Below are 26,451 nucleotides of genomic sequence, written 5' to 3' on the forward strand. Positions count from 1 at the left end.
GCCGCCAGGAGGCGCAGCGCGTTCAGGCTGTAGCCGCTGGCTGCCCCGCCTCTTCGAGCTGGGGGCCTTGGACCCGGCTGTTGGGCAGCCCTCAAACAAGGCCAGCAGGGCTCCTTAGCAGCTACTGAGGCCTGTCCTTCACACCTGCTACTCCATTACCTTAATTGCCTCCTTCCCACACAGTCGCTGACCTTGTTTTGCTGTGGGAAGAGAGGGGTGGAGTCTCTCAGGCCTCAGCCTCACATCACTGTGGTGGGGTGGCCTTCAGAGGCACCTCAGCTTTCCTGAAGTAGAACTGAGGGCAAATGGCACTTGCATTTTCGTTAAAACAACAACAACAACCAAAAAACAAAAACAGGAAGCAAGGCCTGTGCCTCTTCCTCCAGCACCCTTGCCTGGGACCAGAACAGCTTGGGATGGTCAGAGCAAACTCCAACCTAACCTTGCAGATTCTTAAAGCCTGAGAAATCACACCTGATATAAGAAAGTTTATTGTGGGGGAAGGGAGCAGAGACCTCAGAAAGGTGCAGAGGCAGAGAAAGGGGGCAGAAGGAGAAAGATTGGCCAAGAACATGTGAAAACAGAGAGAAAAAGAGGGGGGCAGAGAAGGAAGGGGGGGGTGGCATCCTCCGTGTACACACACTACAGCAGCTAGCAGGCTATGGCAGCAGTGATGGTGAAGCCGTTGCTAGGTCGCTGTTGGGAGGAGCCTAGTGGAACTGTCTCTAAGCCAACAATGTCAGGAGCAGAAACACCTGCGGGACACCCCCCCTCCCAGCAGGTCAGCACCTGATGTCAGGTACCCTAGCAGCAGTTTGATTGTGTGTGTCCTGTGCAAGCTGAACAGCTCGTGCCTGGGGACCAAGAGCAGCCACTAGGTGACGTGTGTGGCATACACAGCCAGGTGCAGAACACCAGGCTTGTGTGTGTGTGCCCACCCACACCTAAGTGAGGCTGCCATCCGGCGGCACACAGGAGAGCCACCTCCTGCTGCTCCCTGGTAAGGCTGTTTGCGTTCTCGTCAGGAAGCAGTTCCTGTAGCAGCTGCCCTGTGACCTCTGGAGTTGGCCTTGGTGTTACTCCTTGCTGTCAAGCAGCGTGGGGCTCAGCAAGATCCCGGTTTGGTTCTCTCACCTCGCAACTCCTCTGCCATCCAGGAGGGGGTCACAGAAGATGCCCAGTGGGCACAGCATGTGATCCAGAGTGGGTACCAGTACAGGCTGGGAGGCATTGGAAGGCCAGCTGCAGATCAGCCCTTAGTCCTCACCGTGCTGTCCTTGTCCTCTGAGTCTAGCTTGGAGGGTGGGGGAGGGGCGGCTCAGAATGGAGCCTGGCAGAAGCAAGGCGAGGAGGTGGTGGTAAAGACACCCCAGGGCTCTGCTCCCTGCTCCCCGGGCAGGCCCTCTGACTGCCTCCCTTCCCTCTGGACTATATCAGCTCTGCCTGCTGCTTCTCAGAACCCAACCCCAGCAGGGAAAGAGGGGTTCTGGAGGCCAGGCCAGCAGGGGTGGTCCAAGGGGTGGGAAGAGGTCCTAGAATCCATTTCGGTCTGGGACTCTCGGTATGGATGTGTGGATTCACACTTCTGGAAGTCTACTGCATTATCACCCATGATTTTAAAAATCTCACATCAGCCAGGTGGTGGTGGTGCATGCCTGTAATCCCAGCACTCTGGGAGGCAGAGACAGGTGAATTTCTGAGTTCGAGGCCAGCCTGGTCTACAGAGTGAGTTCAGGACAGCCAGAGCTATACAGAGAACCCCTGTCTTGAAAAAACCGAATCCAAAAAACAAACAAACAACAACAACAAAAAACACCTCACATCAAGTCTAGAGACCTACAAATGCCCTGTCCAGGGATCTGAAGAGCCCATCTTCCTGATCACCAGCTCCAAAGGTTCTGAAGTTCAGCTTTGCAGCTTCTAGGACCGATTCCTAATAGCTTCAATCCAGTGAGTCTCTGTGTGTGGGGTTGGTGACACTAGCGAGGCCCCTCAGGCACAGGTGACTGCACAGGGGCTTCCCACAGGAACTGGTCTCGAGTGTTGCCCAGACCTTCCAGCCCTGGCTCCTCGGAGCACTTGTCTCTGATGTGCCCTCCACCTTCCAGTTCTAGAAGGTTCTAGAAGGATTCTTCCCCTTCCCAGCTCTGCAGATTTCTGCCTTTGATACAGTTGTCCAGTATCCAGTCTCTTGACTGCCAAGTCTAGTGCCCGTCCCTCCCCAAGCGGCAGCTGCTCGACCCCTGGAAGCGTTGGCCATAGGCCACTCCTCCAAGGGCTCACCAGCCAACCGCGCAGCAGCATCTCCTAGCCTCAGGTCTGTGCGTGGGCAAGAGGCCCTCAGGTGAACTAAGTGCAGGTCCTCTGCCCTTTTCACCTCAGCCATAACAAACTCCTTACAAAATGGAAAGGCACAGGCCATGCTCTCCCCCTGGAACCTTCTCTAGCTTCCCCGTGGCGTTCAGGCTAAACCAAGACCGGGCTCCCAGCAGATGAAGCCCCTGAAACCAGCTTAGGGGATGAAATGGGCCTTTGGGGGATTTACAGAAACTGAAGCTTGAGGTTCATTCGTACCTGAAGCCCACCACAAAGAGCTTTTTGGTCCTGGTTTCCCAGCCTTGGAAACCCCACTTAAAAGTAGAAATCCTTTCTGAGCTTAGAGCAGAGTTTTACTTGGAGTCAGGGGAGCTAGGCACTAGTGGGAGGAGTCACAGGCCGCGGGGGAGGTGGGAGGGGCCAGGAATGGGCTGAGCCATGGGCACGAAAGGGTTAACCACGACCGCCAATCTCCTAGAGCGGAGATCAATGGGTTACTGCCCGTGAAAGCGAGAATGAGGTAGCAACAAAGCAGACCGGCAGAGGAGAGCGGGGCTGAAGAGCATGCCACTCCGGGGAAACCGGGGGTCTGAGGAGGAGGTGGCCCGTCCACTCCGGAGCAGTAGCGAGTGCCCACATCCAACTCAGCGGACAGCTGAGGGCAGGGGAGAGGAGAGGAGGGGCCTTGAAGAGGAAGAGAGAGAAATAGGAAGCAGCGGCGTACCTGCGTGGAGGCGACCAAGGGCTGAACCAAGCCGCTCCAGCCTGGCGGTTCTACCAGGAAGCATGCAGGGGCCCGGTGCCTAGGGCTGAGGTGGGTGCCGCCTGTCCTGGGCTTGGGGGCCTGCTGCCTGTGGGTGCTGTGTAGGGGTAGATGTCCCCCTTCTTCCTTCCTTCCTGCCCCCTGACACCCCTGCTCCTAAGTCATCCCACTGCTGTGCTGGCCCTGGAGGACAAGGGGATCCACAGGTTGTAAACTGTGGGTTGCGGCAGGGATGAAACCGGGCAATATGCACACAGACACGTGCACTGGGACATATGCGAGCAGTCGGGTCCCACCTGTTGCAGCTTTTCAGCTGCGCATTCCTGTCTCCAGAGTCAGGGTCACAGCAGCCCCAGATCTGTCACTCAGGGAAGTGATATTAACCACTCAAGACACCCTTCCTAGGCCTCAGTTTCCCTATGTGCAGAGCGGAGGCAGTGACTTCTGTGGTCTTTCTAATTCTGCTGCTGTGGTGCTTTCGTGAGGAAGGACTCTTCAGTGACTCAGGGGTGTCACGGGTGCGGCCTGTCGCCACAAAAATGCCCCTAGATACAAAGGTCTCTCTTGAGCTTCCAATGTGGTTGAAAAAGAAAATATAGCCAGAGTTTATGTTGTCTCTCACCAGCATCTTCATCTTATTTTTGCCTGTGTCTTCATGTACCTTATAAACCCAGAATAACCCAAATGGCCCTCCAGGTTCTGGGTTAACAGAGGTGTTCCCTAGGAAACCAAGGATTAGCAAGTGTGCGCATGCATACACACACACACACACACACACACACACACACAACCAATGTGGCTGTGGTAGGTTCTTGCGCACACGCTGACTCTGGCTTGCTCTACCTTCTTCTGCCCTTCATAAACCTCTAGCCCAGACACCTGGTCAGAATCAGGCTGGAGGAACCAGATCGCTGGGTCAAGCGCCTGGAGACCTGGCCTCCTGTCTGAACACCCATTTTCTCTTCCTCATTTGATAGGAAAATGGCTGACATCCAGAACATTTCGCTGGACAGCCCGGGGAGCGTAGGGGCTGTGGCAGTGCCTGTGGTCTTTGCCCTCATCTTCCTGGTGGGCATGGTGGGCAATGGGCTGGTGTTGGCCGTGCTGCTACAGCCTGGCCCAAGTGCCTGGCAGGAGCCGGGCAGTACCACCGATCTCTTCATCCTCAACTTGGCGGTGGCCGACCTTTGTTTCATCCTGTGCTGCGTGCCCTTCCAGGCGGCCATCTACACACTGGATGCCTGGCTCTTTGGGGCTTTCGTGTGCAAGGCGGTCCACCTGCTCATCTACCTCACCATGTACGCTAGCAGCTTCACCCTGGCGGCCGTCTCGGTGGACAGGTGAGCTGTACCTGGGCAGGCTGGAGAGGGAGCTGGGCAGATTCTTATCAGCTAGCGGAATATAACTAGGGACCTGACTTTGGTGGGAGGAAAGGAAGGCCTCGGTGGTTGGTACCTGTCCTTCCAGCCTCCAGTGTGAACTTCCAGAGGGGCATTTCTGTGCCCCAAGTGTCACCGCAGGGCCTGGTATAAATTGGAATCGTGTAGCAACCAAAGAAACTCCCAATGCACTGGTCAGATGCTAAAGTCCCTATACCTGGCCCACACTGGCTTACATTTATCCATGGCTTCAAATTCCCTAGCCGATGAGTCTCTTCTCTTTGAGTCCTTGATGGGGAAATTAAGGCAGCACGGAGGCGGGCTCTCAGGAGGCCCCGCCCCCTGACCCCCCCTCTGCTCCCGCCCCCGCCCGCAGGTACCTGGCCGTGCGACACCCGCTGCGCTCCCGGGCCCTGCGCACCCCGCGCAACGCGCGCGCCGCCGTGGGGCTCGTATGGCTGCTGGCGGCGCTCTTCTCCGCGCCCTACCTAAGCTACTACGGCACAGTGCGCTACGGCGCGCTCGAGCTCTGCGTGCCGGCCTGGGAGGACGCGCGGCGGCGCGCGCTGGACGTGGCCACTTTCGCCGCGGGCTACCTGCTGCCGGTGGCCGTGGTGAGCCTGGCCTACGGGCGCACGCTGTGCTTCCTATGGGCCGCCGTGGGTCCCGCGGGCGCGGCGGCGGCAGAGGCGCGCAGACGGGCGACCGGCCGCGCGGGGCGCGCCATGCTGGCGGTGGCCGCGCTCTACGCGCTCTGCTGGGGCCCGCACCACGCGCTCATCCTCTGCTTCTGGTACGGCCGCTTCGCCTTCAGCCCGGCCACCTACGCCTGTCGCCTGGCCTCGCACTGCCTCGCCTACGCCAACTCCTGCCTCAACCCGCTCGTCTACTCGCTCGCCTCGCGCCACTTCCGCGCGCGCTTCCGCCGCCTGTGGTCCTGCGGCCATCGCCGCCACCACCGCCACCACCACCGCGTTCATCGAGCCCTCCGTCGTGTCCAGCCGGCGTCTTCGGGACCCGCCGGTTATCCCGGTGACGCCAGACCTCGCGGATGGAGTATGGAGCCCAGAGGGGATGCCCTGCGCGGTGGAGAGACTGGACTAACCCTGTCCGCCAGGGGACCGCAATAACCCTGCCTGCTTGGACTCTGTCAGCTGTCCGTCCTCTTTCCTGGGCAGCAGAATGTCACCCAGGAGCATCTAGGGCATGGCAGCCTTGCCAGGCTCCACCAAAAAGCAGAGCTAAAGTTGCAGGGGACACCTGAGTGGTTGGTCCACCCAACTAGACACAGGGTCCCAAAGCAGGCAGCCTCAGCCCCTATCCAGAGCCAGTCTAACAGAACAGTTCATTCACCTGGCCGAACCTTCCTCGCTCAGTTTCTTCTGTCACCTCTGACTAGATAGATCCTATCTAGGTCTATTTGGTTCCAAGCCCTGACCTAACTTAAGTAATTCTTGGGGAGGGGGCAGAGACTAGTTCAGGTACACCAGGCTGGCCTATAACTTGCTACTGTAGCCAAGGAGAACCTTGAAGTTCATTCTCCTGCTTATATGACCCAAGTGCTGGGGTGATAGGTGCCCCAGACTCCTGGTTTCTTCAAGCAGAGAATAGCAACTATTCCTTTAGCTCTTACTAAGTACCTCACAGAATGCTGTTTTGTAGTTATCAAGACAGCGTTGTAAGGTTAGAGATGATTTAGCCGCCTTTTACACATATAGAAATCAAGGGTCAGAGAGGTCACCTAGGGAATGTTTGGTAGAGACTGGATCCAAATCAATGGCTGTCTAACACATTTTATGCTCCCTGCCCCCCCCCCTTTATTCCTTGAGGTTTCTACTGGTTTATAGTTTTTATCTTTTGTTTTTAGGATGCTGTTTATGGAATTATTTTTATTTTTATTTTCTATATTCTTTAACATTCCAAATAATTTCCCCAGATCCCCCCTCCCCATATGTCCCATAAACCTTCTTCTCTCCATCCATTCTCCAATCACCTCTCTCCTTTTTCTCTGTCCTGATACTCCCCTCCATCGCTAGATCAATCCTTTCCAGGATCTGTTTATGGAATTTTGATGCCTTTGTGAATGGTAAGCTAGTGTTCTACCACTGAGCTATATCCCCAGCCAGGGTCTGTCTCTAACTGGCAGCTCTTCTGCACCCCGTATCCGATTCTATGTTCTAGACGCTTCAGAGCTCCTAGACTCCTTCCTTCAAAATTATCCTTGGCTACTGAGGTAGTGTGGCCAGTGGGCTTCCTGTAGTCGTGTGGTCTTGGGTCAGTAGCCCAGATGCCTTGTATTATTCCCTGAGCTCTTTGGAGTTCCTGGCTGAGGAGACACTGAACCTCCTTTGACCCCAGCTGGCCTGCGTGGGCCTTGATCGCTCACCCCGCCCCCATCCCCACTGGCAGCCAAGGAGGCCCCTTGGCTGTAGAAAAGACTAATTAACCAATAAATCAGTCTTGCTGGGTTCCAGGCTGCCTGCCTCTGCCTTCCCTTCCCACATGTCAATAATGTTGATTAGCTTCGGGGCTGAAGTCTGCACACCCTGACACACCTCCTGTCTGCTGGCTAAAGCACCCTGTGAAGGGCTCTCCCTGTGAGGAGGCAGCTGCTTGCTGCTCATGACCGGACCAGCCACCTGCTGCTGATGACCCAACAGTCTGTGGTGAGAGGAAGCCACAGCTGCCAGGGCCCAGCCAGGCCCTGACACCAGGCCTAGTGTCTCCTCCCAAGGTTCTGCCAAGGTTCCAGGCTCAGTGGGAAGGTTCAGTGAGCATCCCTGGTGACTGACACCACCTCTGAGCCTCACCCAACACTGGTGAGCGAAAGGGACTGTCTGTCTCCATTTTCAGAAGAGACGCCTTGGGCACAGGGAGGCAGGTTAACAGAGACCAGAGACAATCGGAAATGAGAGGTGGTGGACAGTAGCATCATTTAAGCAAACGTGGAAACACCCCAAGTGTTGATAGAGACTGGATCCAAAGTCTCTACCAAGTCTCTGAGTGAAATGGGGAATCCACACACAGGCATGTCATTCTATACATGAGTAGGAATATCACTCACAGAGGACGGGCCTTGAAAACAGGCAATGGTGTGTGTGTGTGTGTGCTCCCCTGTTTACATATAAAATGCCAGGAATCAACAAATTTATAACGACAAAGCACAGCTTGATGTTTGCTTAGGTCTAGGGCTGGTGGAGAAACAGCTGAGAACGCTAATAGGTGGTACTGAGTTTCTTCTGGGGTTGATGAAAAAGTTCTAAAATCAGATGACTAGGGCTGCACACAGCTCCTGTGGCAGCGTGCTTGGCTAGCGTGCAGAGAGCTCTGGCTTCAGTCAGGCTTTGAAGTCAGTCCCCAGGCAGCAGTGGCCCACACGCGCCTGTAATCTCAGCACTCGGAAGCTGGATGTAGGAGAACCGGAAGTGCAAGATCAGAGGGCTAGACTTGTTGGCAAATGCCTTTAATCCTCGCAAAGGGGAGGCAGAGGCAACAGGATCTGATTTTGAGGCTGGCTTGGTCTATATAGTGAGTTATGAGCCAGCTATGGTGTAGTAACGACCTATCTCAAAAAAACCAGAACAAAAAACTCCCAAACCTACCCTAGCTTATGTAGCAGGTTCAAAGCCAGCATGAGACCCCCGTCTCTCTCTCTCTCTCTCTCTCCCCTCCTCCCCCACCTCTCTCTTTTTTTTTTTTTTTGTTTTTTGTTTTTTGGATTTGGTTTTTTTCGAGACAGGGTTTCTCTGTACAGCCCTGGCTGTCCTGGAACTCACTCTGTAGACCAGGCTGGCCTTGAACTCAGAAATCCGTCTGCCTCTGCCTCCCAGAGTGCTGGGATTACAGGTGTGCGCCACCACTGCCCGGCTGAGACCCCATCTCAAAAGGAGGAAGACAAATAGTGGGAGGGAGTGGACAGGGAAGATGACTCATCGGGTGAAGAGCCTGACCACCAGATTTGATTGCCCACAACCTACTCCTACAACATCTGTGTGGTAGCATGCATGAATACGAATGCACTCTCCCTACCCATACACTCATATGAACACATAGCATGTTCATATAAGTGGGACATTATGGTGCCTGACCTTAATTCCATCCCTCAGGAGGCAGAGAGAAGCAGATCTCTGAATTGGAGGCTAGCCTGGTCTACCTAGCAAATAGCAGGCCAACCAGGGATACACAGATCTTGCCGAAAAAGAAAAGCAAAAATAAAATTAGACTATCATACTGTGCAGCCCCTGGACATGCCAACAATATTGAAGTGTGCAGATTATATTTCATAAGTACTTTTGAAACATAGGCCGAAAGTGGGTCTGGGACCCACTCTGACCCAGGGGTGCTTCCAGGGTAGCCCAGCACCATCGTGTAAAGATGGAAGTGTGGCTTGGAAAGCTGCCAGGGATGGTGTGTACCTGCAAAGTAGAAAAGACCACACAACGCTCCGGGCTGGACTGAGAATCGCCCAGTTGGGATGTTTCTCTAGTCCTCTGTGGGTCCATGCAGGCGACCCGACCTTTGTGAACCAGAGGATGATCTGTGGACCCTTCACTGTGGTCTGAGACTGTTCAGTTGGTAGAAGACCACTGGACAGCCAGGCCCCTTGCTGGTTCTCTGAGACCTTCCGTGTTTTAAAAGGACTCTGGCTCAATGCAGCCACACCATGTCGGGATGGCAAACGGAAGCCCAGGAAGCACCTACAGTGCCTATGGATGGATACTTGTCCTCCTCCGTCCTCCTAGGTACCAGGGAAGAAAAGCCCGGGCCCTGACTGTCCTTATCTTCTTTACCCACAGACTATCTACCCTCAGCCTGGCTTTCAGAGAAGTCAGGGGTGGCCGGAATTCATCCTGGCCTGTCTGCTGGGAAGACTCAGCCCAACTACAAAGTTAGCTCCCAGAAAAGGGACAGCACAGAGACAAAAGTGTCATCCCAGCAGGGTCTGGAGGGACAGGTCTGTAGGTTGGGGGACTGAAACAGAAGCTTCTCAAGTTCAAGGTCTGTCTAGGTTAGAGGGAGTTCAAGGCCAGCCTGGGCGTTTCAGTGAGACCTGTCTCAAAAAGTAAGGAGAGACCCAGTCAGTGATAGTGCACACCTTTGATCCCAGCACTCACTGGGGTGGCCTAGGCCGGAGGATCTCTGAGTGTTTAAGGCTAGCCTGGTCTGCAGAGCAAGTTCCAGGACAGCTAAGAGGCCCTAACAGAAGAACATGTTGACCTGAAGTGACTCACAGACCTGGGCAACGCAAACAAGGAGTCCAGGGGGGACTTTAGTGAATGTTTTTGTACATGACCATGTGTGTGTGTGTGTTATAAACCAGAGAGGTCCTAACTGGGCACCTCCCTAGCTGACCTCAACCATATTTTCTCACTGAATCAGAAGATCCCCACTTTGGCCAGGAAATGCCTGGGGACCTCCTGTCCCAGCTTCCTCTGCACTAGGATTACAGATGTGGCTTCTGTTTTGTTGAGATAGGCTCTCACTATGTAGCCCGGAATTCCAGCTGGTAGCCTGGAATTCTGGCCTGCTTCTGTCTCCAGAATGCTGGGCTTAAGGGCATGTGTGAACCAGCTGTGGCTTTTTATGAGGTAGCTGGAGATCAAACTTAGGTTTGCAAACCTGAACTATCTCCTGGCCAGTCTTTTGTTGTTAGAGGGCCCTGCTGTGTGGCCTTGATGACTTGGTGTTCTTTTGGGGGGGGGTTGTTTGTTTTTTGGTTTTTTTTTGTTTTTTTGGGGGGGGGATTTGTTTTTTTTCAAGACAGGGTTTCTCTGTGTAGCCCTGGCTATCCTGGAGCTCATTCTGTAGACCAGGCTGTCCTCGAACTCAGAAATCTGCCTGCCTCTGCCTCCCAAGTGCTGGGATTACAGGCGTGCCACCACTGCCTGGCTTGGTGTACTTATTACGTAGCCCAGGCTAGCCCCACAGGCACAGCATTTTTCATTCCATCTCCTGAGTACTGAGATTCCAGGCAGCGCGCACTGCCATGCCTGGCGCCTGAGGTGACACATAAAGACAGAGTTTTCAGAAGGAAGGCAACCCCTAAGAGACAGGGGTGAGGCGGGGAAAGCAAGCGCACACAGCTCACATGGCCTCCCATGTGGTGAGCTCAGTGGTGACAGCAGGGAATCCATCTCTCAGGCAGACCAGGCTGGGCAGACTATGGCTTCCAGGAGGGAAGAGGTGAAGAAGTAGGGCTCCCTCTGAGGCATTGCTCAGAAAGCCGCAGGGTTGCCATGGACAGGCTTGGAGCCCCAGTAAGGAAAGCCCCCAAGGCCTGGACCAGAGCTAGGAAACGGTTTTTGCAGACATTGACACGAAGACTGATGGCCTGCTGCTGGACTTAGACCAGGCTGCCAGGACTCTGGGGTTTGTTTCTGGAACTAATGAAGGGCTCGGAAAAGCAAGTGGTTGCAATAAATAACTTGGTTAGGAGAAAGCTGTGTGTCCTGTGGAGCCTGAGGCAGACTGTGGGGGCTGGAATGGAGGCTGAGTGAGGCCAGACTGCTGCCCTCAGAGCCCAGGAAGAGGCTACCTGACCTCAGGGCCCAGCAACCTTTAGGTGAAGGCTGGGATAGCCTTGTAGAGAAGAAGTCCTTCCTAGCTGGAGTAAGGTTTGGAATCTGTAGCCCTGTCTTCTTGTTGGTGAAAGGTTTTTTTTTTTTTTTGAGACATGGTCTCACTAGACCAAGCTGGCCTTGAACTCACAGAGCTCCCCTCGCTTCTGCCTCCAGAGTGTTGGGATGAAAGGCGTGCGCTACCATGCTCAGCTGGTGCAAACCTTGTAAGGAGCAACGTCTAGCATTCACATACGAGTACCCACTAGGCACAACAGAAAAGACAGGACTGTGGAGCCAGAAAAAGGACCCATCAGTGTGGGCTCCCAGGTAAAGACTCCCTGGGGAAGCTGGTGTCCGAGGCCAGTCATTAAGTGTGCATTCACCTCAGAACAAAGAGGAAGACACGGAAAACCATTTGCAGGGGCTACTGGTGGCAGGGGCCTGTGATGGTACAGGGTCCCCCTCAGGAAGGGAGGCACAGGTGCTGGGGACACAGCTGTGAAGAAGGCTCTGGGTTTCTTCTCAAGACTGGATTCTTCTGGGGGGGGGAAGGGGGGAGGGAGCCGGGCGATGAGGGGCCGTTGCACCTGTTCTGAAACTAGAGTTGTCACACTGGTGACAAGTGTGGTAGAAGAACCAAGGGAGATGGGGACAGGGACACTGGTCAGGCTGTTGGAAATCCAAGGCTGAAGACATTCCGGACAAAGGCAGTGGAGACTTAACTAGTCACCCGCGTGGGAGGAACAATTGTCAAGGCTGATGATAGATGAAGAGGAAGAGGAAAGAGGTACCTAGGCTTCTAGCTTGAGCCCTGGGGTAGCAGTGGGGACAACTAAGGGGACAGATTCAAAGGAAGGTGATGAACTGGGTTGAGACATATTTGATTATCCCAGATATCTACGTCGGGGGTGGTGAGCATCCTCAGGGAAACGGCCTGGTACACCTGCCATGTTTTATTTAGTTCTTGTGCTTGACTCTGGAACTTACGGCTCATATGGTTTGGAGAGAGTGAACCAGAAAGGTTGAGGACTTTGCTCTAGACCACAGAGCTCAGGTTTGTCTGATTTGGTTTCATGCAGTCATACAAATGGCAAGATGGAGCCGATTGATTCTGGGTGGGGCAAACTAGAATATACAAAGAAGGTGGTCTCTCTGAGCCCCAAGCCCTACGTCACAGCAGGGCTGTCAGGCCTTGGTAAAGTGAGGGCGGGCTCTGGTGCAGACCCTCTCGCTGGCCCCTCCTCCTGCCTCGGGCTGGCAGGCACAGCATCATCTATCAACTTGGAGGCGTGAACCTAGGGAAAAACCAGCAATTAACCGCCCGGCTTTCCTGTTAATGAACATCACCTCCAGGCGCAGGGCTCATTTGTGAACGGCTGCTGTCAGAGGATGGGGGGCCGGGCTGAGGGCTGGTTAGAGAGGCTGAGGCTGATTATGGAGACATCTGCTTGGCAACAAGCTAAGTGGCTTGTTGTGGGGGTGAGGCTGGAACAGGAAGGATGGGGCTGGGACAAGGGAGATGGGGTACGCCCGCCCCTCATGCTGAGGGAGGCTCCCTCAGCATCTGTGGCTCTGGGTGGCTGTGGAGCTGGGGCAGGCAGGCACTGGCTTCAGCCACTGGGCCCACTCAGAGAAGCAGTGTTGCACAGGGGAAAGGGGTGGGTTTCAAACTGTGGGAATCTGAGCTGCTGTACTGAAGGAGGGCTCTGGGTAGACGGGGCTGTTCAGCTGGGCCCCCCGCTCCAAGGCACTATCCTATGGTCCTGGTCTGAAGCATCTCCTAGGAGTCCTCCCTTTATAGCCTACCCCTCACCCTTTTGGTATCTCCCCAAAGATCAGCCAGAGTACCTAGGCTCCTGACCCTATGACCCTTGACTATTGTCTTGGTACCAGGTGCATGTCTTACCCACCGTCCACACTGAACTGTTAGCTCTGGCAAGAAAGAAGAGAGTGATCCCTCTGCTTCACTGACCTGTCAGACTGGCACCAGGTCAGTGTGCCCATCCTAGCAAGCACATCCCAGGAGCACAGCGGACACTGAGCTTTCAGGAACCCAGCCAGGGGAGAATGCCAGGCTAGAGTCTGACATTTGGCTTATTTCAAGCAAGTCACCGTCTATGCCACAGTGTCCCCAGTCTGTACAACAGAATTGCATACACAGAGTGACAAATTTATCACAGACTCTAAAGCTATCCAGAACAACACTTGTTGGCACACAGTAGGCACTCAACACATACCACCGTCCTCTGAGGAAACTGATTGTGAAGAGGCTGTTTTCGGGCATGGTGGAAACGAGGTTGGGGAGGATCTAGCTGCCTGGGTGAGCGACTCTGGCAAACCTGTTTATTTAGGTGTGGGTGGCAGTGGGAGCAGGCCCACCTCAAACCTGTGAACACGCGTGGGCTGAGTAAGTGCTCAGGAAGGACTGTTTGGGTTAGGAAGGGTCAGGCCCAGGGGAAGCCTCGAGTGTTCCTTCCAGCTCTGCCCACGCACTCCCCCCCATCAGGGGCTTTCAGGCAGCCGGCTGAAGCAAGCCCAGAGGAGTACTTCAGCTGTGCTCTCTCCTGCCCCCTGCCCAGTCCAGCGCCCAGGGCCCACTTGTGTTTTCTGACTCACTTGTGTCTGAGACAAGTCTATCTGGCTGACTCTCCAGACTGATTCAGGGTTGTAGGAAATATCCTGGCTGGAAACGGGACCAGGCAGATGCCCGGCCGCCTGACCAGCATTGATGATTAACCTAGAAGCCAACTTCCTGCGTCAGGCCTTCCCTTCACTGTCTGCACGGCCACAGAGGGGGTTAGCAATGGACGCTGTACTAGCAAGGACCAACAGTGCTCTTGGGGCCTAGCCTGTGGTACAGGCATGCCGGGCCTCCTTGTTCCTGAAGGCCCAGGCTTCAGGAATCGATTGGTCTGTGTCTTAGAAATTCTGGGTTACCTCTGGCGGTTTTGAAGTCCCAGCACATTCAGAGCAGCCTGGAGCAGCGTGTCCTTGGCGTGCCCAGAGGACCCTGGCAGCTCCTTCCGCTTCTGCTTCCAGGGCATCGAAGCTGGAATTCCTAATTTCTCTTAATGTGGATTTTTCCTCAGGATATCAGTGCACAGGTCACACAAACCTTCCTCTGTTCTAAGGTTCAGGTCCCTCCCTCACAGCCGGAGGGCTGGCAACCAGGCCTCAAGTCCTTCCAGGAGGTCTAGGGTGAGGTCCAGTGATTCCTCCCTGTCCTGCCTCTTCTCTGTCTTGGTCTCCAGCCTGCCCCAGTAATGGCCGCTGTCTCAGTGGAGCCCCAAGGAGAGAGCAAGATCATGTACACCCCTGGGCCCCTGGGTGAGGCCCACCTGCAGAGTTGGTCAGGCAGAGGAGAATGTCTTCACCATCACCCAGTCCCTTCTGTTCTTGTCACTCAGCAAGGACAGCAGCTGCTCCTCCCTGGCCTTGAGGTGCTGAGACACTTTGCCCTCCCAAGCCTACCAACAGAGATTTTGGGTTTTCTTCCCCACAGGGAGCTGGGGTTAGAAATCCCACTCTGTTCTTCCTCCAGGGTCTGGGGAGTGGTTGAGTTTCAGTTTACCAAGCTAGGGTTTGAAGACAGGCTCTCTTCTGCCCGTATCCAGACAGGGCTTCCAGCTTGGAGAGAAAATGGGCAATGCCAGGCCCAACACAGACTGGGAGCCTAGAAGCCATTAGCCAAATAAATCCCTGTCTGGAGGGGGCACCTCCTAGGGAGAATTTGTTCTTCCCTACCCCCCACATACACCCCAGGTATGTCTCCTTCGGGATAGGATAGGCCAGACAGGTTCAGCAGACCTGAGACCCCTACAATGAATCTGGGCCCTGATAGCTTCTCAGTTCCTGTTCCCGCTACACACACACACACACACACACACACACACACACACACACACACACAAGAAAAAACAACAAGCTTAACCAACAGATTTCTTTTCACAATTCTGGAGACCAGAAATGAAAACATGTCAACATGTCCGGCTGGGCTCTAGTGCACTTGTCGCAGAGCCAGTCCCTGCTGGAGGTTCCAAGGGACCCACTGGCTGTCCTCTGCCAGCTCCCCGCTTCTTTCTCCACGTCTCACATCCACATGGCGCCAGTCACCCTCCTGCCTCCTCCCTCAGGGCTCCCTGGGGTGATACCCAGCTCACCTAGGTGACCCACGATCCTCTCTTCGTAAAGACCTCTAGTTATCGTATCTGTACAGCCTCTCTTGTCACAACACCTAAGACCTAGAGGATCCTGGGATAAGGACCTGGGCCCATGACCCACTATCGACCACTGAGAACTGGGCTGTAAAATGGACCCCCCATATGTAGTGTTTCAGTGATGGGGGAAGAGCTGCGGATCTTTCTTTGGCTAAGCAGGGCCTCCCTAAGCTTCTGAAGGCCTAGGCTTGAGCACTGTCCCTCTTCTGCTCAGAGACACCTCACAGGGCAGTGTTTCCTTGAAAGTCAGGAGCAGGGCTAAACTTCGAAAGGCAGTGTAAGGGGCAGGGCAAACTTCGACAGGCAGAACAGCCTGTGGGGCCTCAGAGTGCCGACCCAAAGCCAGATGATGGGATTAGAAGTCCATGGCTGGGAAGAACTAGAAAGGGCTCTGAGGTGTGCTGAGGGGGGCCACAGGAGGCGTGCTGTCTGCTACCACAACACATGTGCGCCTGGAATGTGGCTACAGAGGCTGGCCTTATGCAGCAGGAGCAGGGGCTGTGGTCCTGGCCCAGAGAGATGATGCAGACCGTCAGTTCTGCCCTCGGCATCCAAGGGCCAGGGCAAGTGGAACTCCAGAGTCCCCCGCCGGGGCTTTCCCTGTGGCGGGCGAGCTCAGATGGTAGGAGGGCGGCAGCAGCAAAGCAAGGAGCAGCCTCCCTTGCTACCTCTGCTCCAGACTCTGCATCTGCAGACTGAGGGAGGTGAAGCTGGCCAAGAGGTCTGTCACTTCATCCACCTGCAGGGGGATAGCCAGGCTGATGAGGGGGCATCACACTGGGTGGGAACATGGGCACTGCCTCTCTTCAGGGCATACAGATGCTTCCCCCTCAAGCTGTTTTATTGAGCAGGATGGAGGCTGGAGACTTCTGTTGTGTGCTCAGCCTCTAGAGTCCTTGACCAGTGAGGGGCCCGACACCAACCTTTCTGACTATGGGTTCATCCTGAACACCACAGTGTCTGGTGCTGCCCCCAAGAGCAGGGACTTGAGCACACAAGGATGTAGGCAGAGGCTGGGAGGGCTGTGGTGGTGGCAACACCCTAGGTCCTGTCTTGTTTTGATACACGCATTGGAGCAGGGCTGGACTGGCTGAGGCCTGGTCCTGTGGCTGCAGCTCACCTGTTCTTTGGTACTTGTCATCTGGAGGCGGGTGCAGAGGTCATCTAGCCGTTCTCGCTGCTCATGCCGCCCCAGGCGCTCCAGGTACTCCCGCAGCATGTGGATGATCTGGAAGGAGACCGGGAGCTGCAGGCTGGGGCCAGGCCCAGGCAAGCTGCCACTGTGGCTGTGACTGCTGGGAACTGCTTCTAATGCTTTGTCTTATTTTGGCTCCCAAGAGCCGGGCTTTCAGACCTGAGGGGCCCTGCCCCAGCTGCCTTTGATTGATGATGAAGAATTGCCATACGCCAATGGCCAGGCAAGGAGACGGAGTGGGACTTTTAGACTGTGTGGGTAAGGGACGGAGAGAGAGGAGAGGGTAAGGGGGAGAATAGCTATGACCTGGAGGGCGAAGGATCAGATTTAAGAGCTGCAGAAGAAAATTCAACCAGCAACATAGGTGGAAGTGGAAAACAGCCCTATGGGGTTGGGGGAGGGGCTGCCTAGAAAGTAACAGGGCAGCAAAGACAAAACATAGATTTAGAAGGTGTTAGGCAGGGAGAATTAGAAATGCCCCGCCCTTGAGCCAGTCAAGGCATATCAAAATTAGCTGGCATGTGCATGGTGTGTGTGTGTGTTTCATTTGCAGATGCAGAGTTCTTGGATGGGGGCACTGAGCAAGCCACACCCCCGACCCTGGGAGCCGACGTGGTTTAATTCAGCACTACACATAGCGGAGCAGGGATGTTGGGGGTCAGTGAGATCAGGAGCCCTAAGTCAGAGGCAGGCTGTCTGGTAAGCAAGGTCCCCATCGGAGGAGGAATCACTCACCTGCTTCACCTCCAGTCGGACGGCCTCCAGGCACTGGGAGTGACCCTCCTGGAGGATGTTTAGTTTCGACTTGGCGAGGTGCAGGGGCGTGCGGCCAGCCCTGTCGAGGGCATCTACACGGGCCCCTGTGGGAACAGGCAGAGGAGGCATGCTGGGAATGAGATGGAGAAAAGGGTGTGGGGGGGAGGGGGGGCCACATACCTCCTCGGAGCAGTGTGGTGATGACAGGAACATGGTTGGTGCAAGCCGCTGAGAAAGGAAAGAGACGTAAGGACCACGACTGTGAGGATCGCGGGAAGAAAAGCTGAGCCTCTGAGTGTGTCTGCGCTATGTCACCTCCTGAGACAGTGTCACCAGCCCAGTCTGCCTTACTGAGCAGGACTCAGATCAAGTCCAGTTCTCTCCCTGTGCAGCTGGGGAAACTGAGGCATGGAGCTAGCCCTCACATTAATCGATGGGGAGAGTCAACATCAAGGCTGGGGCAGCCAAAGGGCTCACAACCCACTTCTTAGCAGAGCTGGCTGTAGCCAGTCAGGATGCACAACAGCCCTGCCAGGCGCACAGCCTCCTGGGAATGGATGATCCGTGGGAGAGCACACAATGTGGTGCAGGCCCTGCCAGGATGCTGGGGATGCTGCTGGGAGCCTTGCCGAAACCCAGGGATTACGTGCTAGAAGCCTAGCTTGTGGTGGGTGGCTTTTGAGGACTTACCCAGGTGCAGTGGTGTGTTCCCCAGACCGTCCTGTTGGTTGGGGTCGGCCCCATGGTCCAGGAGCAGCTGCACTGAAGACAGAAAAACCCACAATGTACTGTGAGATTCTCACCCACTGAACCTCACCCCGAGGCCAGCGGTTGATTGCTTGGAGTGTGGAGTGAAGTGGAAATTTCTGGTTTCTCCCTGTCCTGCCACTAGCGTCACTCTAGCCATACACTGTCTCAGATGACCCCGCTACTCAGGGACCTCATCTCATCCCATCACTCCTAACTACAGGGCCACCTATAGCTAAGTAGCAGGCTGAAGCCCTTCATGTCCCCTTTTATTTGGGGCTTGGAGGAGCCGCCCTGCTGACCGGTGTCTGTAGGTCCATACTTGCTCTATAATTATAAATGTTCCTGAGTTTGAGGATGAGATTGGGGTGCTCAGTGGTAACCTGGACATCAGAGGTCAGAGGTCAGAGGTCAGAGGTCAGAGAACACAAGCTGAGCCACAGCCTCCTTGCTGACTGTGCCTTTCTGTCTGTCAAGAAACCAGCAAAGGCCACTTGAGTGGCGTGGAGGATCTAGACCCGCCCCCATGCTGTTGCATGCATTGCTTGAGCTATAGGACCCAAGGGTCTCTTGGCCTCTCGGTCCTATCTGGCTAAGGAGAAGCCTCCTGAAGGTATTCCTTATTCCCCCTGCAGCGACCAGCTGCTGTGAGCGCCTGGCGTAGATGCTGCTGCACTCCACGAACAGTGTCCCCTCTTTAGCAGACGTAGGCTACCTCAAGGTGCCAGTGCTTGCCAATCACCGACTAGAATCACCTTGGTTATGGCAATGTACAGGCAGACCAGACTAAGTCTCACAAAAGAACAAGAGCTAATTCCAGAGGGACTGACTGGTCATAGATGAAATGTAAACAGTAACACTGTTGCATTTCTAGAAGGAACTAGAAGGTTATCTTTGTGGGGTAGGCAAAGATTAACAAAGAGTTACATACAGAAAAACCCACTAACCATAGGAAAGCAGCGTGGAGCCCCAGCTGGGCCTAGTGGCCCAGGTCTGGGATTCTAGCTATTCGGGGAACTGAGGCCACAGCGTTTCAAGTTCAAGGCCTCCCAGGGTTGTACCCTGAGCTCAAGGCCAGCCTGGACTACTTACTAAGACCCTTTCTTAAAAGAGACAGTCTTGCAGTGGTGGTGGTGCACAGCTTTAATCCCAGCACTTGGGAGGCAGAGTCAGGCGGATTTCTGAGTTCGAGGCCAGCCTGATCTAAAGAGTGAGTTCCAGGACAGCCAGGGCTACACAGAGAAACTCTTGTCTCAAAAAAACAAAAAAACAAAACAAAAAAAACCAACAAGACAGAGAGAGAGAGTCTTCTATTTGCTTTCAGAACAGGATACAGAACTCTCAGTTTTCCCAGCACCATGCCTGCCTGGATGCTGCCAAGCTTCCTGCCATGATGATAATGGACTGAATCTCAGAACCTATAAGCCAGCCCTAATTAAATGTCCTTTAAAGAGTTGCCTTGGGGGGCTGGAGAGATGGCTCAGTGGTTAAGAGCACTGACTGCTATTCCAGAGGTCCTGAGTTCAATTCCCAGAAAACACATGGTGGCTCACAACCATCTGTAATGGGATCCAATGCCCTCTTCTGGGGTGTCTGAAGAGAAAGACAGTGTATTCACATAAAATAAATATATATAAGTCTTTTTTTGGATTTGGTTTTTATCGAGACAGGGTTTCTCTGTGTAGCCCTGGCTGTCCTGGAACTCACTCTGTAGACCAGGCTGGCCTCGAACTCAGAAATTCACCTGCCTCTGCCTCCCAGATTACAGGCGTGCGCCACCACTGCCCAGCTTAATAAATAAGTCTTTAAAAAAAAAAAAAAGAAAAGAGCTGCCTTGGCCATGGTGTTTCTTCACAGCGATAAAAACCCTAACTGAGACAGCCAGGGATGTGGCTTAGTGGTAGAGCACTTGCTATCCAGGATCACAAAAGAAAGAAAAAGAAAAAAAGAAACAAAGTTGGCCCATGCTCCATGTTTGTGTAGCACTCTGGAGGCAGAGGCTAGGGGATTGGTTTATGGTCATTCTCTTAGCAACACAGCAAATCTGAGGCCAGCCTGAACACACACACACACACACACACACACACACACACACCCCAAGCCCGCCATGGTGGCACACACCTGTAATCCTAGCACTTGAGGACTTCATTATTCTAGACCCCGGGTCCCCTTAGGAGTGCAGACAGCACCTCCTCTCCCGCTGCTTAGAAACTGTCCGGCCTTTCACCAGTGCCCACTGTCTCCCAGGACTCACCAATCTGGTCGCTGCCATTGCAGGAAGCAAAATGGAGAGCTGTTCGGCCTTTGTCATCAGCCGCACAGGGATCTGCGCCATCTTCTAGCAGCTGCTGCACTGACAACCAGCATGCGGGGAGGGAGGAGAAGGGTGAGAGCAGGCGTGTTAGCTATGCTGCAGTCCCTAGGGATGGACGATGCTCAAGGGCCCCTCAGACGAGCCATCCATAGTTCACAGGGAAGTTGGTCCCTCCTGGATGCTGGCCCTCCAGAGACTTCTAGCTCCGTGAGGAACTCCCCTATTGTAATAGCTACGGATTCTGTGTCTAAGCTGTTTCTAGGGATCAGACAGGATGTCAGAAGGGGCTCTCTATCTCCATGGTAGGACATGAAGAGTCACAGTAATTCTGGTTTAGACTGTGGTTCGTTCCTTTGTCTCTGCTTGGGGCATAGGCATTCCATCAGAACAGAGCTGCCCAAGCCACTGGCTGGTACTTACTTGGTTCTCAAGAAGCAGCAGCACTTTGAAGGGGAGGGAGCACAAGCCCCAGGGACATACAAAGTCGCAGGCTAAGCTAAGCAAGGAACTGCACAGCCTATAGTGTGAGGCAGTAGCAGGGGCTGGGCTGGGAACAGGCATGAAGGCCTGGACTTGCAGTCACCAGAAAATGGCCAGCAGTGTCTCTGCCCTGCCTATCTGCAGCGCTGCTGTGATGGGATAATCGATGTGGCATTCCGTCCCTGACAGCTCAAGGTCCTGTAAAGGGGAGACATTATGCACTAATGACCGTGTCCACGCAAGTGGGGAAATTGCTGCCAGTCATTTCTGAGTCAGTGACATTATGGGCTTTCTCCCAGGAGCCTGTCAGGGACCTGCGTCCTTACAGCCAGAGGAAGAGCTGCTTCCTGTCCACATAGCTCTCCCGAGCTGAATCAGCCCCTTCTTTTCTCTCCCATGTTCATCCTGTCCCTGAATAGCAAGCAAGAGGCTGTGCTCCTCACTGTACAGTGCACTCAGTTCTGACCAGGCACTATCCAGTGAGGTGTCACGTCCATGTCACAGACCAGGACACTTTGCCCAGTGACACAGTGTGGGGCCACACTGACCCAGGAGACAAGCGGCACACGGCTGTGTCTTGTGTTCAGTCTGGTTTTGAACTGGCTGTTATTTTATAGTCTTCCTCCTCAGCTATTTTACAGGTTTAAAGCTTTGGTATGAGACATAGTGCCCTGTACGTGCCTGCTCTGTTAGTGCTGATGATTGGCTGGCTGGGTGTGGTGGCATGCTCCTGTAACCATGGCACCCTAGAGACAGAGGCAGGAGAACCACAAGTTCAAGGCTAAGCTGAAATCCACTAGCCCAAACCCTATTGCCACATGCTAGAGACATTTTTTTTTTTAAAAAGGAGGGGGCCTGGGTGGACAGAAAGGCTCAGTGGGTAAAGGTACTTGTCACCAAGACTGGTGAGCTGAGGTCATCGCACATGGTAGGAGGCAGGAGGAGGTACATATAGTTTTCCTCTAACATCCACAAGCACACCATGACGCTTGCTCCCCAAATAAGGAACTTAAAAAAGTCCCTTTTTGGGGCTGGAGAGATGGCTCAGTGGGTAAGAGCACCGACTGTTCTTCCAAAAGGTCATGAGTTCAAATCCTAGCACCCACATGGTGGCTCGCAACCATCCGAAAAGAGAAAAGACATCCGATGCTTTCTTCTGGTGTCTGAAGACAGTTACAGTGTACTCACATATAATAAATAAATAAATCTTTAAAAAAAAAAAGTCCCTTTTTTTTTTTGATAAAACTTTCTAAGATTATGCCTAAACAGCCTAAAACATTAAATTTCAGGGCAAACAGAACAAGCTGCCATGGCAGAGGTAAGGGAACCATCTGGAAGCAGGTTCCTGAGGTAACCCCATACCTGCGGGTAGCGGGCTCCCGTAACCGTGGGCCTGCACCAGTGCTGACAGCGTCTATGTTCATGGTGTGTGCAAGTGCGCATGCCTATGGTGTGCGTGTAGAGAGCAGAGGAGGGCCAGAGGAGGGCATCAGGAATCGTATCACTTGCCATCTTTTTGAATAACTCAACGTCTCTCTCATTGAGCCTGCAGCTTCCTGGTCCAGCTCAGGTGCTGTCCTTCAAGCTCCTCGAATCCACTTGTCTCCAATCCCCTAAGGCCGGGCGCCATAACTGACATTTCACATGGGTCCTAGGGATTTGAACTCAGGTCCTATTGCTTTGACAGCAAGTGTTCCTACCCACTGAGCTGTTCATTCCCCGGGCCACCTGTTAATTTTATCTCCCTGTCTACTCCAGGCTGTTTTAGAGTTTGTTTTTTAGACCTGACTGACCTTAATTTGTGATCCAACTACCTGTCTCCCTAGGGCTAGACTGCATACTCCAACCACCCCGAGGTATGAATAGAGGAAATAGTCTGAGGACTAAAAGATCTGAGATCATGAGACAAAGGAGAACTCCCTCCTTAGGTGCTATTTTGTCTAAATAGTCTGTGACAGAAGTCTGACAATATAGCAGCCACAGCAAACTAGCACCCCATTTCCCCTAACACATGGGAGGTATTGCCAGTGGGTTAAATCCTTATTATTACTATTATTATTATAATCAGAATTATTATAAAAATCAGTAGTATTTGTCCTAGAGTAGTCCTTGTACCTCTGATGCCACACCTCAGTTAGGGAATGCTTAGAAACATCAGTAGAAAGCCAGTCTCAGTGTCCTAAAGGGAGCCCCGCCCATGCTTGTCAGGTCTAAAACAGCACTCAGGAGGCAGGCAGATCTCAGCCTGGTCTACAGAGTTAGTTCCAGAACATCTAGGGCTACACAAATAAGACCTTATCTTGGGAAAACAAAACAAAACAAACAGCAGCAAAAAACCATGTCTAAGGACCAGCTACTGAGCAGCTAGGGTTGCCGCCTGTCAGTCAAGGCGGAATGCCCACTCCTGGGAGCCACAAGTTCCAAAATGGGCGCTTGCTCTTTGCTGAGGGCTATGCTGAATCCAAGGGGGGAGAACAAAACAAAACAGACAGTCAGACAGACAGACAGACATGGTTGCTAGGATCAGGAAGCACACAGAGTGATAAGCACTACAAACCCAGGTAAGAGAGGAGCATGGTGAGGGAGCTTGCTTCCAGTCTGCATGTGACTTCAGAGTCAAGGAGAAACTCCAAGGGAGTGGGGGGAGCTGGCAGACGGCCCAGGGACGGAGGGCTCGGCCCAGAGGCCCACTGTGCACACTCACCTGTTTCTACGTCATTGGCATTGGCTGAGTCCCTCAGCCTCTTCAGAGCTGTAAAGAGAGAAGTGACAGTTTAAAAAAAAAACAAACCTGGGCATGGTAGCACACGTCTGTAATCCCAGCACTTGGGAGGCAGAGGCAGGCGGATTTCTGAGTTAGAGGCCAGCCTGGTCTACAGAGTGAGTCCTAGGACAGCCAGGGCTACACAGAGGGGGGGCGGAGCGCACAGAACACAACAGAAGGCACACAGCTCCCTGCCTTTCCTCAGTTCTACCTTTAGTCATGGCAGTACTGAAGCAATGACGTTGAGATAGAATGCACTGGCCTGGCAACAAGGAAAAACTGGATCGGGGCCACAGTCGAGAAAGCCACTTTCTGTAGCAAATCTGACTTCTGGAGCCAGATCTAATTTCTGCCACTTGTGGTAGCTGGCGACCTTGAGCAAGTCAGTTACTTATCCTGGGCCTCAGCCTATTATCTATAAAACAAGGCTGAATTGTCCTGCCAGCTCTAAGCTGTTACAATGAAAATTAAGATTAACTTTTTTAAGAAAGAATGAGAGGGTTTATTTAGTCCTATTTTAGCTAATCGTAGTCAACCTCTTATTATTTGACTTCAAAGCAGGTCACTCCTAAATGACTTACCAAACTTGGTAATTCCTAAACAGAAACTTTCCCCCTTTCAAAGGCATCGCCTCTGTTTTAGAATGAACAAGAAGTAATACCTTAGTTGTCAAAGAATAGCCCAAAAAGTTGCAAACTAGATATAACAATTGCATACATCCACATACCACTGTTTTGTTTTGTTTGAAATTCTTTTAATTTTTATAACACCAGTATACCAGGTCTAACGCTGTTAGATGTAAAAAACTTTCCATTCTTAATTCTTCTACATCCCATTTTCCTTTTCACCCATAAACTGTAGAAAACAATATAACAGACATACCAAGGCAGTCTGGCTGACCTGTTTTCTTTGTGACTTGGAATCAAAAGGACTAAATGGGAATCACTGGAACTGACAGTCAATAATATGTAAGGTTTTGGAATGCTGGGATGGCTCCGTTCGGAAAAAGATACTTGCCTGACCCCCTGAGTGGACACGGAACTTGCTACTTAGATCAGGCTAGCCTTGAACCCACAGGGATCTCCCAGCCTCTGCCTCCTGGGTGCTGGAATTACAGGTGTGCATTACAACACCTGGATGTTTTTCTTGCTTACAGTAAAGTCTGTACAAGTTACTTCTCCTGGGTCACAATGTATCTCTTGAAAGGATAATAAACAATGTGTATCAAACAAGTGTGTGGTCCCTCCCAAAGGTAGAATATATGTTCAGAACCTTGCCTAACTTTTAACACCCTAGAAAGGCTGGTAGTACCCATTCTACAAATAGAAAACTGAGGCTATAAGTGACTATCGGTTGCTACGGGCCAGGTGTGGAGCAGTCTGATTCAGATCTGCACATTCACACAAGTTGGTACAGCTGGTACAGCGTGGCCACTGCCTCTGGGCTCCCTTCTTCTTCTTTCTTTCTTTCTTTCTTCTTCTTCTTCTTCTTTTTTTTTTCCGAGACAGGGTTTCTCTGTGTAGCCCTGACTGTCCTGGAACTCAGTCTGTAGACCAGGCTGGTCTCGACCTCAGAAATCCGCCTGCCTCTGCCTCCCGAGTACTGGGATTAAAGGCGTGCGCCACCACTGCCCGGCTCTGGGCTCCCTTCTTTACTAATAAAAGTATTCTCCATTGTCCCACATTATTGTCTAATAACCACCCTCGGGAGTGTAAAGTTTTTATTCAGGGATGAATAAGTGGACGAAGCCACGGTCCTCTGCAGCTCAAACTACTGCGACCACTCACAAGCAACCCCAGGGTCCCCGGCGGAGCTCACCGTGTACCTCCTTGCCCGTGGGCCCGAGCCGACGGTGGGGCCTGGCGGCACGCCTCAACCGCCCGGCGGGAATCTTGCAACGCAGTTCGTCGCGAGGCTCGACGTCCTGCTGCCACAGGACCTGGAGGTAGCGCAGCGGGGACTGGGCCCTGCCCACCGCCCGGCCGGGGAGGCCGGCGCCGCTGCCCAGCGCAGCGCCGAGGTCCGCGAAGGAGAACAGGCCTCCGGCTTCCGCAAGAGGCTCCGGAGCCACCGCGCACTCGCCCTCCGAGCTCGAGCGGCCCGATCGCGACTCCTCGTCCGCGCCCCCGCCGGTGGCTGCCATGGCAACAGCTAGGCGCGGGCCTGGCAGCGCCAGCCTCGTTCCGAACCGACCAACGGACCCGCTTCCCTCCAGGAGAAGCCTCGCTGTCAGCGAACGGGAGGGCGGGGCCTGCAACCACGGTAACAGACTGCGGGCGGGGCGGACCGCGCCAGAGCGTCGGACCAATCAGAGTTCCCACAGCCTACACAGTACAGCCAATCAGGTAAGGAAGGCAGACTAAAAGGAGAACACTGGTTTTCGTTAGTCTGACTGGCGGGCCCATAGGCCAATCACAAATTAGAGTTGCTTTTACACTAAGGGTGTTGCTACCGGAGCCAATAAAATAGCTGAGTTCAGAACAACCCTTTCTTCCTTTTCTTCCTGTGGTAGCTCGGGAAAGATGACTGGCAAATGCTTTAACCAATCAACGTAAGATGGTCTCCAGCCAATCGGGAAGGAAAATGAAAAAAAACCGAATTACTCTCGTGTTGGTGTTTTGACTCAATGAACTCAAAAAAAAAAAAAAAAAAAAAAGCCAAACACACTGTGATTTGGATATATCGTACGAAGTAATAGATAACGTAATAGATTTTGCAGTTATCTTTCCCTCCTCAGGAATCACTGCTCACTGCTTTAACAAAACAAACAAACAAACAAAAAACTATATTATATGTAATTATACAAGAGTAACCCTGCATGCAGTAGGGAGATTAGCGAAGAGCAATTCCTCAGCCTTGAAAGTCCTACCAATCACTGGCCTGAACTTGACCCAAGGGAGATGCAAATACAACACACACACACCCTACACACGTAAGTCGTTTACATTCTATCAGTTAAT

The 26,451-nt window shown here is 53.2% G+C and overlaps 2 protein-coding genes across 2 annotated transcripts; one reads left to right on the forward strand and one right to left on the reverse strand.

The window, feature by feature from the left end:
• Positions 1-4,060: 4,060 nt before the first annotated feature.
• Galr3 (galanin receptor 3) lies at positions 4,061-6,324 on the forward strand. The gene is made up of 2 exons (XM_052161443.1): positions 4,061-4,419; positions 4,835-6,324. Exons 1-2 carry the CDS (start codon positions 4,061-4,063, stop codon positions 5,586-5,588), a joined length of 1,113 nt encoding a protein of 370 aa, XP_052017403.1. The 3' UTR covers positions 5,589-6,324.
• An 8,620-nt stretch (positions 6,325-14,944) lies between these two features.
• On the reverse strand, positions 14,945-25,755 carry Ankrd54 (ankyrin repeat domain 54). Its single transcript, XM_052161132.1, has 8 exons — positions 25,310-25,755; positions 23,432-23,479; positions 20,188-20,286; positions 17,877-17,948; positions 17,367-17,414; positions 17,166-17,290; positions 16,356-16,463; positions 14,945-15,974 (listed from the first exon to the last, which is right to left on the reverse strand). The coding sequence occupies exons 1-8, from the start codon at positions 25,632-25,634 to the stop codon at positions 15,900-15,902; spliced, it is 900 nt and encodes a 299-aa protein (XP_052017092.1). The 5' UTR covers positions 25,635-25,755; the 3' UTR covers positions 14,945-15,899.
• Positions 25,756-26,451: the final 696 nt, after the last annotated feature.

Source organism: Apodemus sylvaticus, chromosome 17, assembly GCF_947179515.1.
Source record: "Apodemus sylvaticus chromosome 17, mApoSyl1.1, whole genome shotgun sequence".
NCBI classification, from domain to species: domain Eukaryota; kingdom Metazoa; phylum Chordata; class Mammalia; order Rodentia; family Muridae; genus Apodemus; species Apodemus sylvaticus.